The 13270-nt window shown below is 37.6% G+C and overlaps 1 protein-coding gene across 1 annotated transcript in view; it reads right to left on the reverse strand.

The window, feature by feature from the left end:
- Positions 1-13270, reverse strand: part of LAMA2 (laminin subunit alpha 2) — a 332662-nt gene that overhangs the window by 89847 nt on the left and 229545 nt on the right. The window contains exons 26-31 of the mRNA XM_018916714.3: positions 12639-12827; positions 12306-12544; positions 7861-7978; positions 4654-4788; positions 3888-4012; positions 103-189 (exon numbers count right to left, since the gene is read on the reverse strand). Coding sequence (XP_018772259.3) covers positions 103-189; positions 3888-4012; positions 4654-4788; positions 7861-7978; positions 12306-12544; positions 12639-12827 — 893 coding nt within the window. The remainder of the gene's footprint in view (positions 1-102; positions 190-3887; positions 4013-4653; positions 4789-7860; positions 7979-12305; positions 12545-12638; positions 12828-13270) is intronic.

Below are 13270 nucleotides of genomic sequence, written 5' to 3' on the forward strand. Positions count from 1 at the left end.
AACAGTAGTAAATACACAGTTGTAATATTGAAAAACATTTATCTCCTTCATGCCTTTTCCTCATTTCACTGTCGCTCTTTCTGCTTTTTCCATTTGTCCTACCTTTGGCAGTACTGGCCTTCATATCCAGGCGGGCAGGCAGTACACCGGTAGTCAGTAGGTCCTTCAGCAATGCAAGTAGGGCTAAAACTAAAACAAAAGTATATAAAGAATTTTTTTCTACTCTCTTGCATCATTTCACTTTGGTCAGCAGTGCAGAAGGGCCCAAGAAGTTCTGCTCTTAATGTAAGTGGCAGCATTTTCTTATCTGTTTATAAAAACCTGTGAGAGGTCTCTCCTTTCTATTATAATTTTTGTGAATGCCTTGCTGTGACACTTGCAGAGTTTGGACAAGGGCTCTAGGGCTGTATCCAAAGTGATGGAGTGAGCAATGTCCATGCTGTAGGCTTGTGTGATTGAATGGGACTGTCACACAGTGAGCTCTGGGAAGGATGTGAAACAAAAGATTTAGAAACTGAGCTAATGAACATTCAGCCTTTCCAGTCTGATTGCATCTTATTTTGAATGAAATGAGATAAGGTGGGAAGAGTTTGCTTGAAGGTAAGATATGAAGAGGGAAAAGGAACCAAAATCATAGCTGTAAGGAATCTTCCAAAAAGGCAGCATCAAATGATCTTCTCAAAGAGGTATGAGAAAAGCCCAGTCTACAGAGAAAAAAAAAAACAAAACAAACTAAAAACTACCTCCTTCATGATCAGGGAGAGGTCTTATTTCAGTCTTGAAGACACTAGATTATCTTTTCTAAGTCACTTCACTGACTGTAGTGTGTACCTGTGGGCACTGTGCAAAGCAGCACTTTGTTGAAATGTTAGTGTATAAAGTGCCTACACAGGCAGTTAAAACAAACGAAAAGGTTGGGTAGGGCAAAAGAACAGAACTAAATATTAAGGTGGTGTCAAACCATTAAACTCTTTCAGCTCTTTGTGGAAGAAGAACTAGAAAAGCATAGAGGTGGCTAGTGGTGAGCCCAGGGCTCTTTCTTGGTACAGTGCAGTCAGCATCCTCAGCTAACTTGCTTATAATGCACTAAATCAATAGCGCTTGAACGAGTATATAAAATTATGCCTTTGCAAAAAATGTAAACAAATTGATCTATTACTCACAAACTCATTATCCAACACATTTTCAACTCTATAAAAATAGATCCATACCAAGAAAAATTCATTCTCTCTGTTCTATTTTTTTCCCCCTGCTCATCATGTTTGAAGCTTGCTGCTGATTGTACAGCAGTATACACACAGTATTTAGGACTTTAGTGGAGTTTTATACAATTTCATAAATAAAAATAATTGCACTATACAATTCACAAATACTATCGTATCAGTCATGACATAGCAAGCTAATGAGATAGCTCATTAGCTGTCTGTATTTCATCTAGTTTATGATTACTTGACTACCATAAAATAGCTGCAGGTACACTTTTCCCTTAATAGCATCCTGAAGAGCTTTAACTGATCTGCAAAAGATACAAATCTAAGGTCTGATACTCTAATTTGCTACCTCATACTGTAGCTTTATGGAATGAATCTATGCCTCTCTATCCATCTAAAAGTCAGGCATCAAGTCTAAACCAATTGTTCAGGCATCCTCTATCAGCACTGGAAAATGGACGTGCACAGACACACTTATACAGACACTCCTTCCCTGCCCTCTCTCTGGTGGTGTTTTCCTTTCGGTTTAAGATGAGTGAGATGTACAGCTGTCAGTCTCTATATTTACTATACAGCTACCAAAGTTGTTGATGGCTGTGGATAACAGAAATAGAAATCCCTTCCATGATATCTAGAGACAGCTGAGTAAAGCTCTATAAAACACAAGCAGTTCTGTTCCTGGACAAGCTCAGATCTGATTCTTTTCTGATCAGCACTAAGAAATTGGATGACTATCTCATGATTAGGTGTTTTTATTAAATTCAGCCTAGATGTTATTCTCTTATCTCCTGTGAAGGTTTATGAAACCAGAGAGTCTCATGATCACTTTCACGTGAGCAAGACACAAAAGGCTGTGACAACACCCACAGCCATGCAGGCTATGTGACTAAATGAGGTACAGGCACTTTGCTTGCTCTCCCTCAGGCAGCTCAGCAATTTGAGCATCCATCGAGGACACCAAAGGGAGCTTTTAGAAAAAGATGGAGATAAGACGACAGGGAATGGTTTTAAAGTAATGGAGGGGAAATGTAGATTAGATGTTGGGAGGAAATTCTTTACTCAGAGGGTGGTGAGACGCTGGAACAGTCTGCCCAATGAAGAGGTAGATGCCCCAGTCCCTTGAAGTCTTCATGGCCAGGTTGGATGGGGCTTTGAGAAACCTGGTTTAGTGGAAGGTGCCCTGCCTACGGCAGGAGGGCTGGAGTTAGATGATTTTTAAGGTCTCTTCCAACCCAAATCAGTCTATGATTCTGAGTTACACCTACAGTCTACAGATAGTAGAGTGTACTACCTACAGTTCAAACATTTCTCACTTGTAGAGCACTTCAGCAACACCCTCTTCCTGAGTTTATGATAAGTTTTAGAAAAGATACTGAAATGATCTTGGGAGCACAGCATGGAGAATATGTCTAAATTCTTGTAGCTTGGTGCCATAAACACCAGGTGAAGAGCCCTGATCATTTTCTGATCTGATACATGTATTTCTAGGCAGCCAAAGGTTCCTAAGCACCACAAAAAAGACAGGATGGAGTATCTGCAGACCTTCATACTGCCAGTTAGTAACATAAAAAGCTTTTTCCAATATTTGCTGATTTGCAAAACTGAGAACTTGGTTGATCTTGTTCTTTGCCACTTGAATGTCCTTTTCTGATACTAATAGACAGAACACATAATCAAATTGTAACAGAAAACACTCATGAAATGGGCAAATCTCAGAAAAACTTGTAGTTAAGAATGCATTATAACTTCTGAGATAAAGGATATTTCTTTAAACACCTGAGATCTGGAAGTATTTTTAGAAACTCATGCTGTGGATGAAAGATTATGATGTCTTTATCTAATAATGTTTGAAAAAGGAACTTTCCTCCTTCAAAATAAACCCAAGACCAAACCAAAATGATTAAATGAAGTAAAAAGAAAAAGGAACCCCCTAAATTCTCAGCTACACTGACTGCAATCTTCACTAAAACATTCTAAAGGCCAGACAAAGCAAAGAAAAATGGTTTTACGGAACTCTTCCAGCTTTTCAAAAGCACAATCATGAAACACAAACCTGTTCATTGCACTACTACAGTATGATGCCAAATATCATTAAGAGCTTCTCAGCAAAACAACAAACAAATCTCAAGTGCTAAAATATCATCTGTTGGGAACACATGCAGAAGCATCGTGGAAAGGCTCATTAGCATAAAGCAACCAGTAAAATTTATGCTGCAATAACTATAATGCTTTTAAATTATTCTATATTTCACAAATTGCCTAAAACTCATGTAACATTAAATAAGGAATCAATAAATTCCATAGTGGAGTGAGAAAGGCACTATAACACATTTATACCAACATAATACATAAGAATTTTTGCAGCTCCCTCATGGCTACATTGTACTTGGGTTCTGCTCTAGCTCCATTTATGAGAATACCTTTATAACACACACTCATTATCTTGAGTACTGTATTTTCTGGCACTTATTAATTTATTCATCACAAATTAGCAAGGGAGCAATTTCTGACTTTTAAAGGAAGATCAATTAGCAAAACTAGATAAGAAGTTTTTATTATAGCTTCTATGAGGCATTTCTCCTGTAGCCAGCCATCTGAAAAAGGACACAGGGGGGCCCAGGAGGTAGCTCTGGCTTGTTGGAAGGGCAGCTCTGCACCACGAGTTTGCTGACTTACTTGTTACTAGGAATGGACAGGGGACAAGCACAAGGCTGGCAGTCATCCGGGGAGCCCTGGACAGTGCCGTAAAATCCCGGAGCACACCTCTCACAGTGGTGACCTGCAGTATTGTGCTGGCAGTCCTGCCAAAGAAGGAGACAGAATGAAAGCTGCATTTGATAATCACGTGAAAGAAGACAACATTCGGCTCGCAGCCTTAGGGATTCAAGCCCACTTCAATACATAATTTCCCTGATATGATTCTCAGTGGGAATGCTTGCTTTAAGCTCCTATCAAATGTCTGCTGAGTAATATACGGGCTTAAAAGGAGAAAGAATGCAGGTCTGTAGCTACCCAGATGTATCCTATAGAATTTCTTATTCCATTCATCTTTTCTTTCCTCCTCTGTTCCAGCCATTGGAGAAGGAGCAAAAATTAAAATTCAGTCTTATTGTACCAGGTCATGTGCATTACTGTCTGTAAGAGCAGAATTGTGTTTACTATATGACACATGGTACATTGTTTCTTTGTTTTGCAGGTGTCTAGTGTTTCTTATTACACAAATAGTAATTCAGGGGTGAGAAAGAACTGCATAATCTGAACTCTAGAGGATCAGAACAGAACATTGAAAGTTTTGCTTTTATAACTCTCCCTGAACATTGATACTTAAGCTATTTAGGCAAAATTGTATTAAAATATTGTCTTCTGTTTTTTTAGATTAGTAGCACAACTTAGGTATTTTAGATTACGATTAACTTGGTGCAAAGGTTTAGAAGTGTAATACCTGACAAACTGATGTTTCAGAGTCACACATAGTGCTGTGTCCATGACACTGACATACAGCACAGGTGCCTAAGGACTGAGCAGGTGTCCTTCCCACAGGTGGAGATGGAAGCCTATAAAATCCTGGAGAGCATGACTGCAATAAAAAAGATGCAGAAGAAAACAGATCATTACAGAATGGACTGTGTGTGGGGAGCATTGCAAGCTCATCTTTCCAATCACCAGTTTTTACAAGTTGTGAAAAGAATCTGACAGGCTTCCAGCTGTGTTACAAACAATACACAGTACTTTACAGATAACAAGAGCCAGCCCTAATTGGAAACATGGCTGAAAAATCCCTGGAGCACTCTACTGGCATCAGGCTTTTACACTACAGCTTGAGAGATCTTTCATTCAGATGCAGAACACCTTTCTGTTCTCACTGTGCATCAAGCATCATTCCTTTCATTACATAAGGAAAGAGTTTGTTTTCAAAATAAATTTTTTGCGTGGACTGTGGAGAGCAAGCATGATGATTCTGTTTCCTTCATCCCTGCTCTGTTTTTCAGGTTCAACAAGCTAGTATCTGCCTACACACTACCTGATGGATAACAAGCAAAAGCTGAATAATGAACAAGAAAATGGCAGCATGGCTGCATTATTTATAGCTATATAATTTAAATACCATAAAAGTAAAACATTCAAAATGTTAAAGGTTTTACATGTCTTGAGCCTATCAGCCCCAAATCAAGTTTATCCATCACTAAGTCTCCTCTACTGCAGCTTGGCAATAAAACTCCAAGAATAACTCAAAAATTGCTAGCAAAGCTGACACATGCAAAATCAAACACTTGATCTTTATTTCAGGCTTATTACACAGTTCTGTAGAAGCCCTAACACATTTCTCGGAAAGCACACAGCTATGGCAGCATAAAAACACAAACAGGAACATTTTGACAGTTGAGACCATTAGGGGTAAGTGCCTACTTGTCCCACGTATAAATCCCACCACCTAGCGGTGCCAGGAGCCTGTGAAAGCTGGCTGAGGAGGTCATTTTCTACTGGTGACCACAATTTCTGCTTTTCAGAAAGGAGTGGCACACTTTTCACACAGCAATAAAATGGATGCAAAATAAAACAGAAGAGAATCTGGAGTAAATAATTTTTGTGACCAAAAGTAGATTCTTTAATGAAGCACTAGCTCACATGCTAGATTTATTCATATACCACCACTCTGACAGTTTTATAATCATTGCTAAAACCTCCAGCAGTCTAAGTTATGGAAAAAGTATAAACACAATTATTTTTTTTAGAATCACAAAGAAATTAATCTTAACTCATTTCTGCTTTTCCCCTTCTATTTTGACTTCGACCACATTAAGTTCCCTGAAGCATAGAAACAGTCTATCTTCTTTTTCATGGCTTGTGAAGAATTCTAACATAGATAAATAATCTCAAATGAAAGTAGTTCTGTTTCTTATTCTTCCCCTCCCTCTCTATCTCCACAAGTGTACTTGTCCAAACAAGGTACAAACCATAGATTTACAAGTTCTGAATGACTTCAGAATCAAATTATAAATACATGGTACATCCTCAAACACAACTAATATCTGGGTTTTTTTTTCTGATATGCCATTGACAGTCTTACCACCTATTTTGATCGAAGCATTTCTGAGATGAAATAAAACACAGACAAAAGATAAAACAGACTATATTTTTAATTGCTAGTTTGGAAGCTTTTCAGAAGCAGCCATAAGGAAAATTCTTACCACTGCTTCTGCAGCCTACAAGTAGATGTGGAATAAAAAAGAAAAAAAAAATGGGGGGGGATATAAATGTCACTTCTCGTAAAAACTGCTGTGCATATAGTCTTCACAATGTTATTATGTGGATAGAGCATGGCACAGACACAAACACCCTATTAACACCTGTTTAAAAAATGCTAGGGTGTCAGATATTTTTTTCCTGCTAAAATTAAATAAACCTTCACAGAATACACCATAACCTTCACTGAGCACACTAAAAATAAACTAAGCTATGAGTATGTGAAGATCACACAATTAAGAATGAAGTATGAAGGTTGCAATTGAGACATTTATTGAGCCCCTGGTGGGTGTGAATTAAAAAAAAGTTCTAATTACATTATCATATATTTGTCTTCAAAAATCCAGTTTGCTACAGTAATTAAAAAAATCTGTACGTCTAAGCAAATGTTGGAATCCATTAATTTCTCACGTATTTACACGAGTTCAGGTGTATTCCCTTATTGAAATAGTGTGCAAAGAAAACTATTTAATTCACTTTCTTGCACACTTTTCCTATGAACTTACTGTTTCTGCTGACGTATTTGCTGCATAACACAATCATGTATAACATCCAAAGGGATTAGAGTTGTCACAGATAACAAGGAATCCTCTCTTCCTTTACTTCAGTTTTCCTCCCATTGCTAGTTTGGGACAAACCCTTACAGGATTCCACTTAGGATGTTTGAGAAATTTGCAAAATACTCAAGGTGTTGTTTGCTGCTACCTCCACCTGACAACTGCAAGCAGTGAATTTAGAATTGCTTGTGCTGAATAAAAATGAAAATATGGTATTCTGCACACAGAAAGATTGGCAGTCTCATCATCAAGAGCACAGACAGTCAGAAATATTAACTTACATTCTGCAGCCAATGTATTATAGCTCAAACAATTTCTCTGGTACCTATAAAGAAATCCATTTTACAAAAGCATATACAAGTCAGCTGATTCGCTAGAACACTTGGGTACTTTTGAAATATGCAATCTTCAGCATGAAATTGCAAGTAAAAAATAAATAAAGTGCATGTATAAGGAGCACCCAGGTCACTCAGTTGACCAACACTTTTCTCCTGGTGAGTATTTTACTATTACAAGAGTATTATACCCTTATCTGTTCAAAAAGGCTGAATCTGTTAGCATCAGTCACACAATTCAGTATCAGTGATGCTGTCCCAGTAAAGCTCACTTTCATGTATTTTAAGTATTTGAGTCATTGCCATGGTTTCAGTGGCATATTTGCTGCAGCAATAAAAAAATAAAGGGCTGAAATTCCGTGTGAAATACCTGTGAGAGGAAATAAGTAATTAAATTAAGGGAGAGTTGCTGCCAGTTAAATGAATTCACACCCAACTGCTATTCACACCTTGCCAATGAATGGACCAGCGAAAGCACAAAGGCTTTTCCTTGGATTTAGGTTAGTACTGTACCTCACAGGACAGACCAGAATAACCCAATGGGCAGTCACATTTCTCTATCAAGTGAGCCTGAGGAGCCATCCCAGACACAGGGCCACCTTCAGCAACTTCCAAGGAGATCTCAGAAATCCTGGAAAAAAGAGCAAACACCTCCCATGAGATAAGTCAAGCACTCACTCAAACCCAGTTAGTCCACAGTCAGCTGGCACAGGAGGAAACAGTCTCATTTGGCTGTTTGTAGGATTCTTGATCTACAGCAGACAAATAACACTGGTTTTTTGCATCTCCCAAGAAACTACAAGGTTAACACCACCTCTGGTCTTATTTTCTAGTTGTAGGCAACAGTATAACTAACTAAATCTCCAGCTTGATTCTGTCTCTTTAATCTCTTTTCAGCCAAAGTACTAAAAGTTAACATACAAAAATTCATATCTGGTTCTTCATTTGCAGGAACTCATTAAGAAATTGATGACTCTCAGGGGTATGGCAGTAAAATTGTCCTCTTAATGAGCTTTTAATGAGGCAAGTATTTAAAAAATAGAATAAAATCTATCCTAATAATATCTTTGCCTCCCAACCACTCCAAGTCTTTCTAGCATGAATGCTGACCTGCTAAATAGGGTTGAGTACATCATGGACAAAGACAACAAATATAAAATCTAATGAAATACACTTAATCCCAATGTATCAGAATGCTGTACTTGAAGCTTACTTCTTTATTTTGGGGATTTGTTAGTTTGCTTAAATGAATGCTATGATCTGGAACACCTATTGCCTCAGAGAAACTAAATGTGCAGAACAGTGTGAATTTTAAAGCTTCAAAAATAATGCTAACCTAAGCTAAAATGTCAAAGATTGACTGGCCAAATAAATGTCAATAATATGGGTAGAGTCTATTCAGTAATTGTCTGAGCACAGTGCTAATGGAGAGGAGCTCACAGAATTGCTCACCTCTGCTCATGCTCACAGCCTGTTCAACTTTTCCTTGACTCCTGAGGGACTGAGTGGTGCTGTTCTGCTCATTGGCAGAGGTACCAAAGTCAGCATGAATGGAGGAAAAGCAACTGCCCAGCACTGAACGAGATGAGAGTTTCATGACTGAGCTTACATGACCAGAGCCACATGTCTCGATAACCTTGTGTCAACACAAAAACCCCCAAAGCAATCTAGGACTTAAATGCTAGGCTCTCTTCTTACTACCTGAAGAAAGGGGTTCAGTCCAACAGGAAAACTGAACAAAATAACAAACAAACAAACAAACCAAACCAAGCAAACTAAGACAGGTCAAAACAGAAGACTGAAAATAAAGAGGGCAAAACTATTTGGATCTGACATGTCAATGAAAAGTTACATTAAAATCTCTGCACATTTAATGGGAAAAGAAAATGCAATCTGCCTCTCCATCATCCTCAAAAGTGAGGGCACAGTTGAAAAACTGTTTACTGTCATAAAGCTGTATTTAGATAACGATGCACTCTAGGGCCACAAAGCTACCTATTGTTTGTGTGAAAATGTTACTTAAGGAAGGTCAGGCTTGGCTGACTTTTGGAAACTGTCTATTAGGCAGCAGCCAAACAACCGCTACCTGATCACTGGTGGGAATATTGCAATAATTTGCAGTGAAATTGAAAGCATACTTCAATTCAAGAAATTTATTACCACAGCCGTGTTGCAAAACAAAATCTAATAAAAGCAATGTTTCCATTTAGAGTGTTGAATGTGAAAATGAGGGTAACAAAATGAACAATACAGGAGAAAAATGTTTGGGTAGGGATTCTGAGCAGAAACCTCTAAATCACTAATAATGCTACAGCTTGGAAGCAGAAACAACATTAGCATTGCTACTAAACTGTTTAGCTAATAGAGTGCTAACACTAGAATGAAGCTATTTTTATGTTCTCAATTGCTGCTGCTACTTTGACTTCATTTTAAAGTGTTTTTCCTGTAGTTTATCACTTACCTGCAGCTTTTAAACTTTGCAATTGAAATTAAAGCACTATTAAAACCTAAAAAAAATGTAAAAATACTTCATATATATCTTTTCCTCCTCCCATCCACAGGTTCTTTAGCTTTATATATCTTTTTCTACTAGGCTCAGTCAAGTGGAAAGAGAAGCTTTACTAGTTTAGAAAAGGGCCCCTATTTGGAAAGCACAACACACTTCATTTAAACAAATGTTTTATTGTCACTTATTTCAAACATATGTTTAAATTTGAGTAGAAATATTGCTCTTTAGAGGGTATCAGCTTATTTTTAATAAAAGCTTTCAAGTCTTGTGCAAGGTAATATCCCACTAACCTTTAAAAACATTTTTGGGGATTTATATTTTACTCTTATGCAAAATTTCCACTGAAATCATTCAAGGTGCTAACTTGAAAAAAATAATAATGTATTCCTGCTATATTCTACCTAAAGTCTCAGATGCCATGTGATAAATGTTTACTTTGTAACTAGACAGATCATAAAAATCCATTGTAACATAACCTCCTCCAAAATCAAATACAGAATTATATGCAAGGTTATGACTTCAGATGGAGAGTTACCAGAAAGATCAGATGAACAGTTTGCTAAGCTCTGCTGTCATAAAATGTCACATTCTGAAATGCCATGTAGAAATATATTCTGGTTCTTTAAGGGACACCTTGCAAACCTGCCTTGGAACTGAAAAGTCCTCCCCTGCTCTGACTGCCTCATGACTGGGCAGCCTTGATAAAATTCTGGTGCAGTGCAGGCCTAGTGCAGTCACAGGAGTCACACACACCTCAGAACAAAATCAGCTTTGCTGATTTCTCAAAGTAACTTTCCTTTTGATGCTCCAGCTGAGATAGTACTCAGTTGTTGCTTCCACAGCTGAACTAAGACCTGTACTGCTTAGGGGGAAGGGAGAAGCATACATGAAACATGAATATGCTTCTCAAATTTTCCACATTGCATTGGGGTTACCTTCATAACTCTTTTCCTGGGAATCCCCTTGCTTGTAATACAATATCCTAAATGGACTATGCCAAAAATAAATTAGACCAATGTTAAACACTTATGGCATCTGTTACTAATATTTAGCATCTACCCAGGGCAAGCTACATGAATACTTTTCTGTAAATTATATACTTTAAAGAGAAACAATAGCAGCAACAATGACAATGTTTTCTGTCACACAGTGCTGTGAAGTCCCATAGTATCTGCCCCTACTATTCCCCTTCAAACTCCAAAGGCCTTAAAACTCTTAAAAACCTATTTTTACCTTAGAAACCTAGAAATTATTTTAGCTTATCATTTCTATGACAGAATATAAGAGGGACTTCTGGAGACCTTTGGAGTTCTCTCTGATTATTCCCCTCCCCTTGCCAATAAATTTTGGTTGCAAAGGATATTGTGTATTAATTATTAAAAACTTAGTGCAATAGTCTGTGTAAGCTATTCTAGAACATCTCTACCTCCAGCAGTTTATCTTTCATGTCTAATGTGGATCTTTCCTGCTGTTGTTTAAATTCATGTTTGTTTTTGATTTACCCACCATAGCAACAGAGAACTCATTCTTTCCTTTTTCTCTCTGAGAACATTTTTAGCATCTTAAAGCAATTTCTAGTTTCTAAACATATCTAGTTCTTTATATCTTCTTTCATGTGTCATATTTTCTAGCCTGCAGTGATGGTCACCGATACCCTCCGAGCACTTTAATTTTATTTTCTTGAATTCCATTAACCAGAACTTCACACTTAGGCTTTACTAGTGTTGCATGGAAATGAAACAGGTTGTTTCTTTCACTTTGCAGGCCATATCTGCTCATATATCTAGATAGAGAATTAGCACTTCTCAACAAGAATATTGTTACTGAATCATGTTTGCCTGGTGATATGCTGTAAACAACAGACTCCTCCTTGAAGAGCAGATAACTAACAAACTAAGTTGGTCCTTGTTTGTTAAACTGACTGCTACTTTCAGTGTAAATCTTACAGCTGACCTTTGATTGTTGAGATTTTTGTACTGTTTCTATCATGTTGCTGCCTGATGTCCACTTAAAATTTAGTGTTATCTTAATTTCCTTGCATAACTGATTTATTAATAGATTGAACAGAAGATGTGGAATCTGACCCTAATATATTTAATTTCCCTCTTTCAGGAGTAAATTCCCTCATGTGCTAACACCTATATTTAATTACAGCATCATGCTTTCATAAAGTGAACCTTTATTCAAAAAATACATTAGCTTTGTTTAAGAATGTGTGTGCCTACATTTATTTTCTGTTCTAGGATCCTGAATATAGAGTTTCTTCCAGAGCATAAAACTTCCCTCTTCTGTGTCTTCCACTCTGCCAAACACAAATTCCGTCTGCTCTTTATTCTCAGCAATGGTGCATAGCTGGTGTCACAAATACAAATTCTGTTGGGAGTAGCTGGGAGGTCTATGAAATTATCTGACTAGTGCACCATTTCAGATCACTGCATGAAAGAGTTACCTGCTCTGCCTCATGATATTGCCATGAGTGGCCTTGATGAGAATGTAATGAACATCATACAACACATTCATGAAGTCTTCCCGGGATACAGTTCTGCTTGGTCTTGAGTCATCTCCATAATGTTTCCAGGTGAAATCTGCCTGAGACATTGTCCTGTTGAGACCTGGGTTACCATGATAATATTCCCAGGGTCCAGGGTTTCTGCCTCTTTGGTCATCACCATAATATTCCCATTCATGCTGAAAGACAGAAACACAAAAGACAGATTATTAACAATATTCAAAAGACCCATGTGCTTAGGTTTTGGGCTAAAAAAGGAGAGGGAAACGTTACCTCTGTCATCTCTATCTCATGCCTTGTCAGCTGGCCAATCAGAGGGGCAGCCATATGCCGGACAATAATTCTTGTGTTTGTGGGAGGCCCACCTCTTATGATGACTTGTGGGGAGTAAGTAGCAAAACCTGTTTCTTCTCTTGCTTCAAAGTAGATGGCATATTTCAGTTTCCCTCCATAAGCGGTCAGCTAGCAAAGCACAAGAAGAAATCTCATTTTCAGTTAGCTAAAAATAAATTCCTGGGAAGGAGCTAGATGGGCTCTGCACCTATGTGCAGCCTGATGAATGTATGCGTGGTAGAAAATAGCAATATGTACTTGTGGAACTATCAGGGGACAAGGGCTGTGTTCAAAAACACTTATCCACAATTTGTTATTATATTACACCAAAACCAGTATGCTATCTATTTCCTCATATGTGACTTGGTGCTCCTCCAAACCAAGAAATATTAAAAGTGCAAAATAAATTGTGACAGAGATGCTTAACAACATCCAAAAGGACACTTCTTTCAATCATTTTCTCCCACGTAATCTACAAATATCACGTATTTTTTGCTTAAAAATGAGAGAAACAAAAAATTGCAACACTGTTATGTTAAATTTGTGTAGCTTAATTTTTCAATTAACATTTT

Source organism: Serinus canaria, chromosome 3 (assembly GCF_022539315.1).
Source record: "Serinus canaria isolate serCan28SL12 chromosome 3, serCan2020, whole genome shotgun sequence".
NCBI classification, from domain to species: domain Eukaryota; kingdom Metazoa; phylum Chordata; class Aves; order Passeriformes; family Fringillidae; genus Serinus; species Serinus canaria.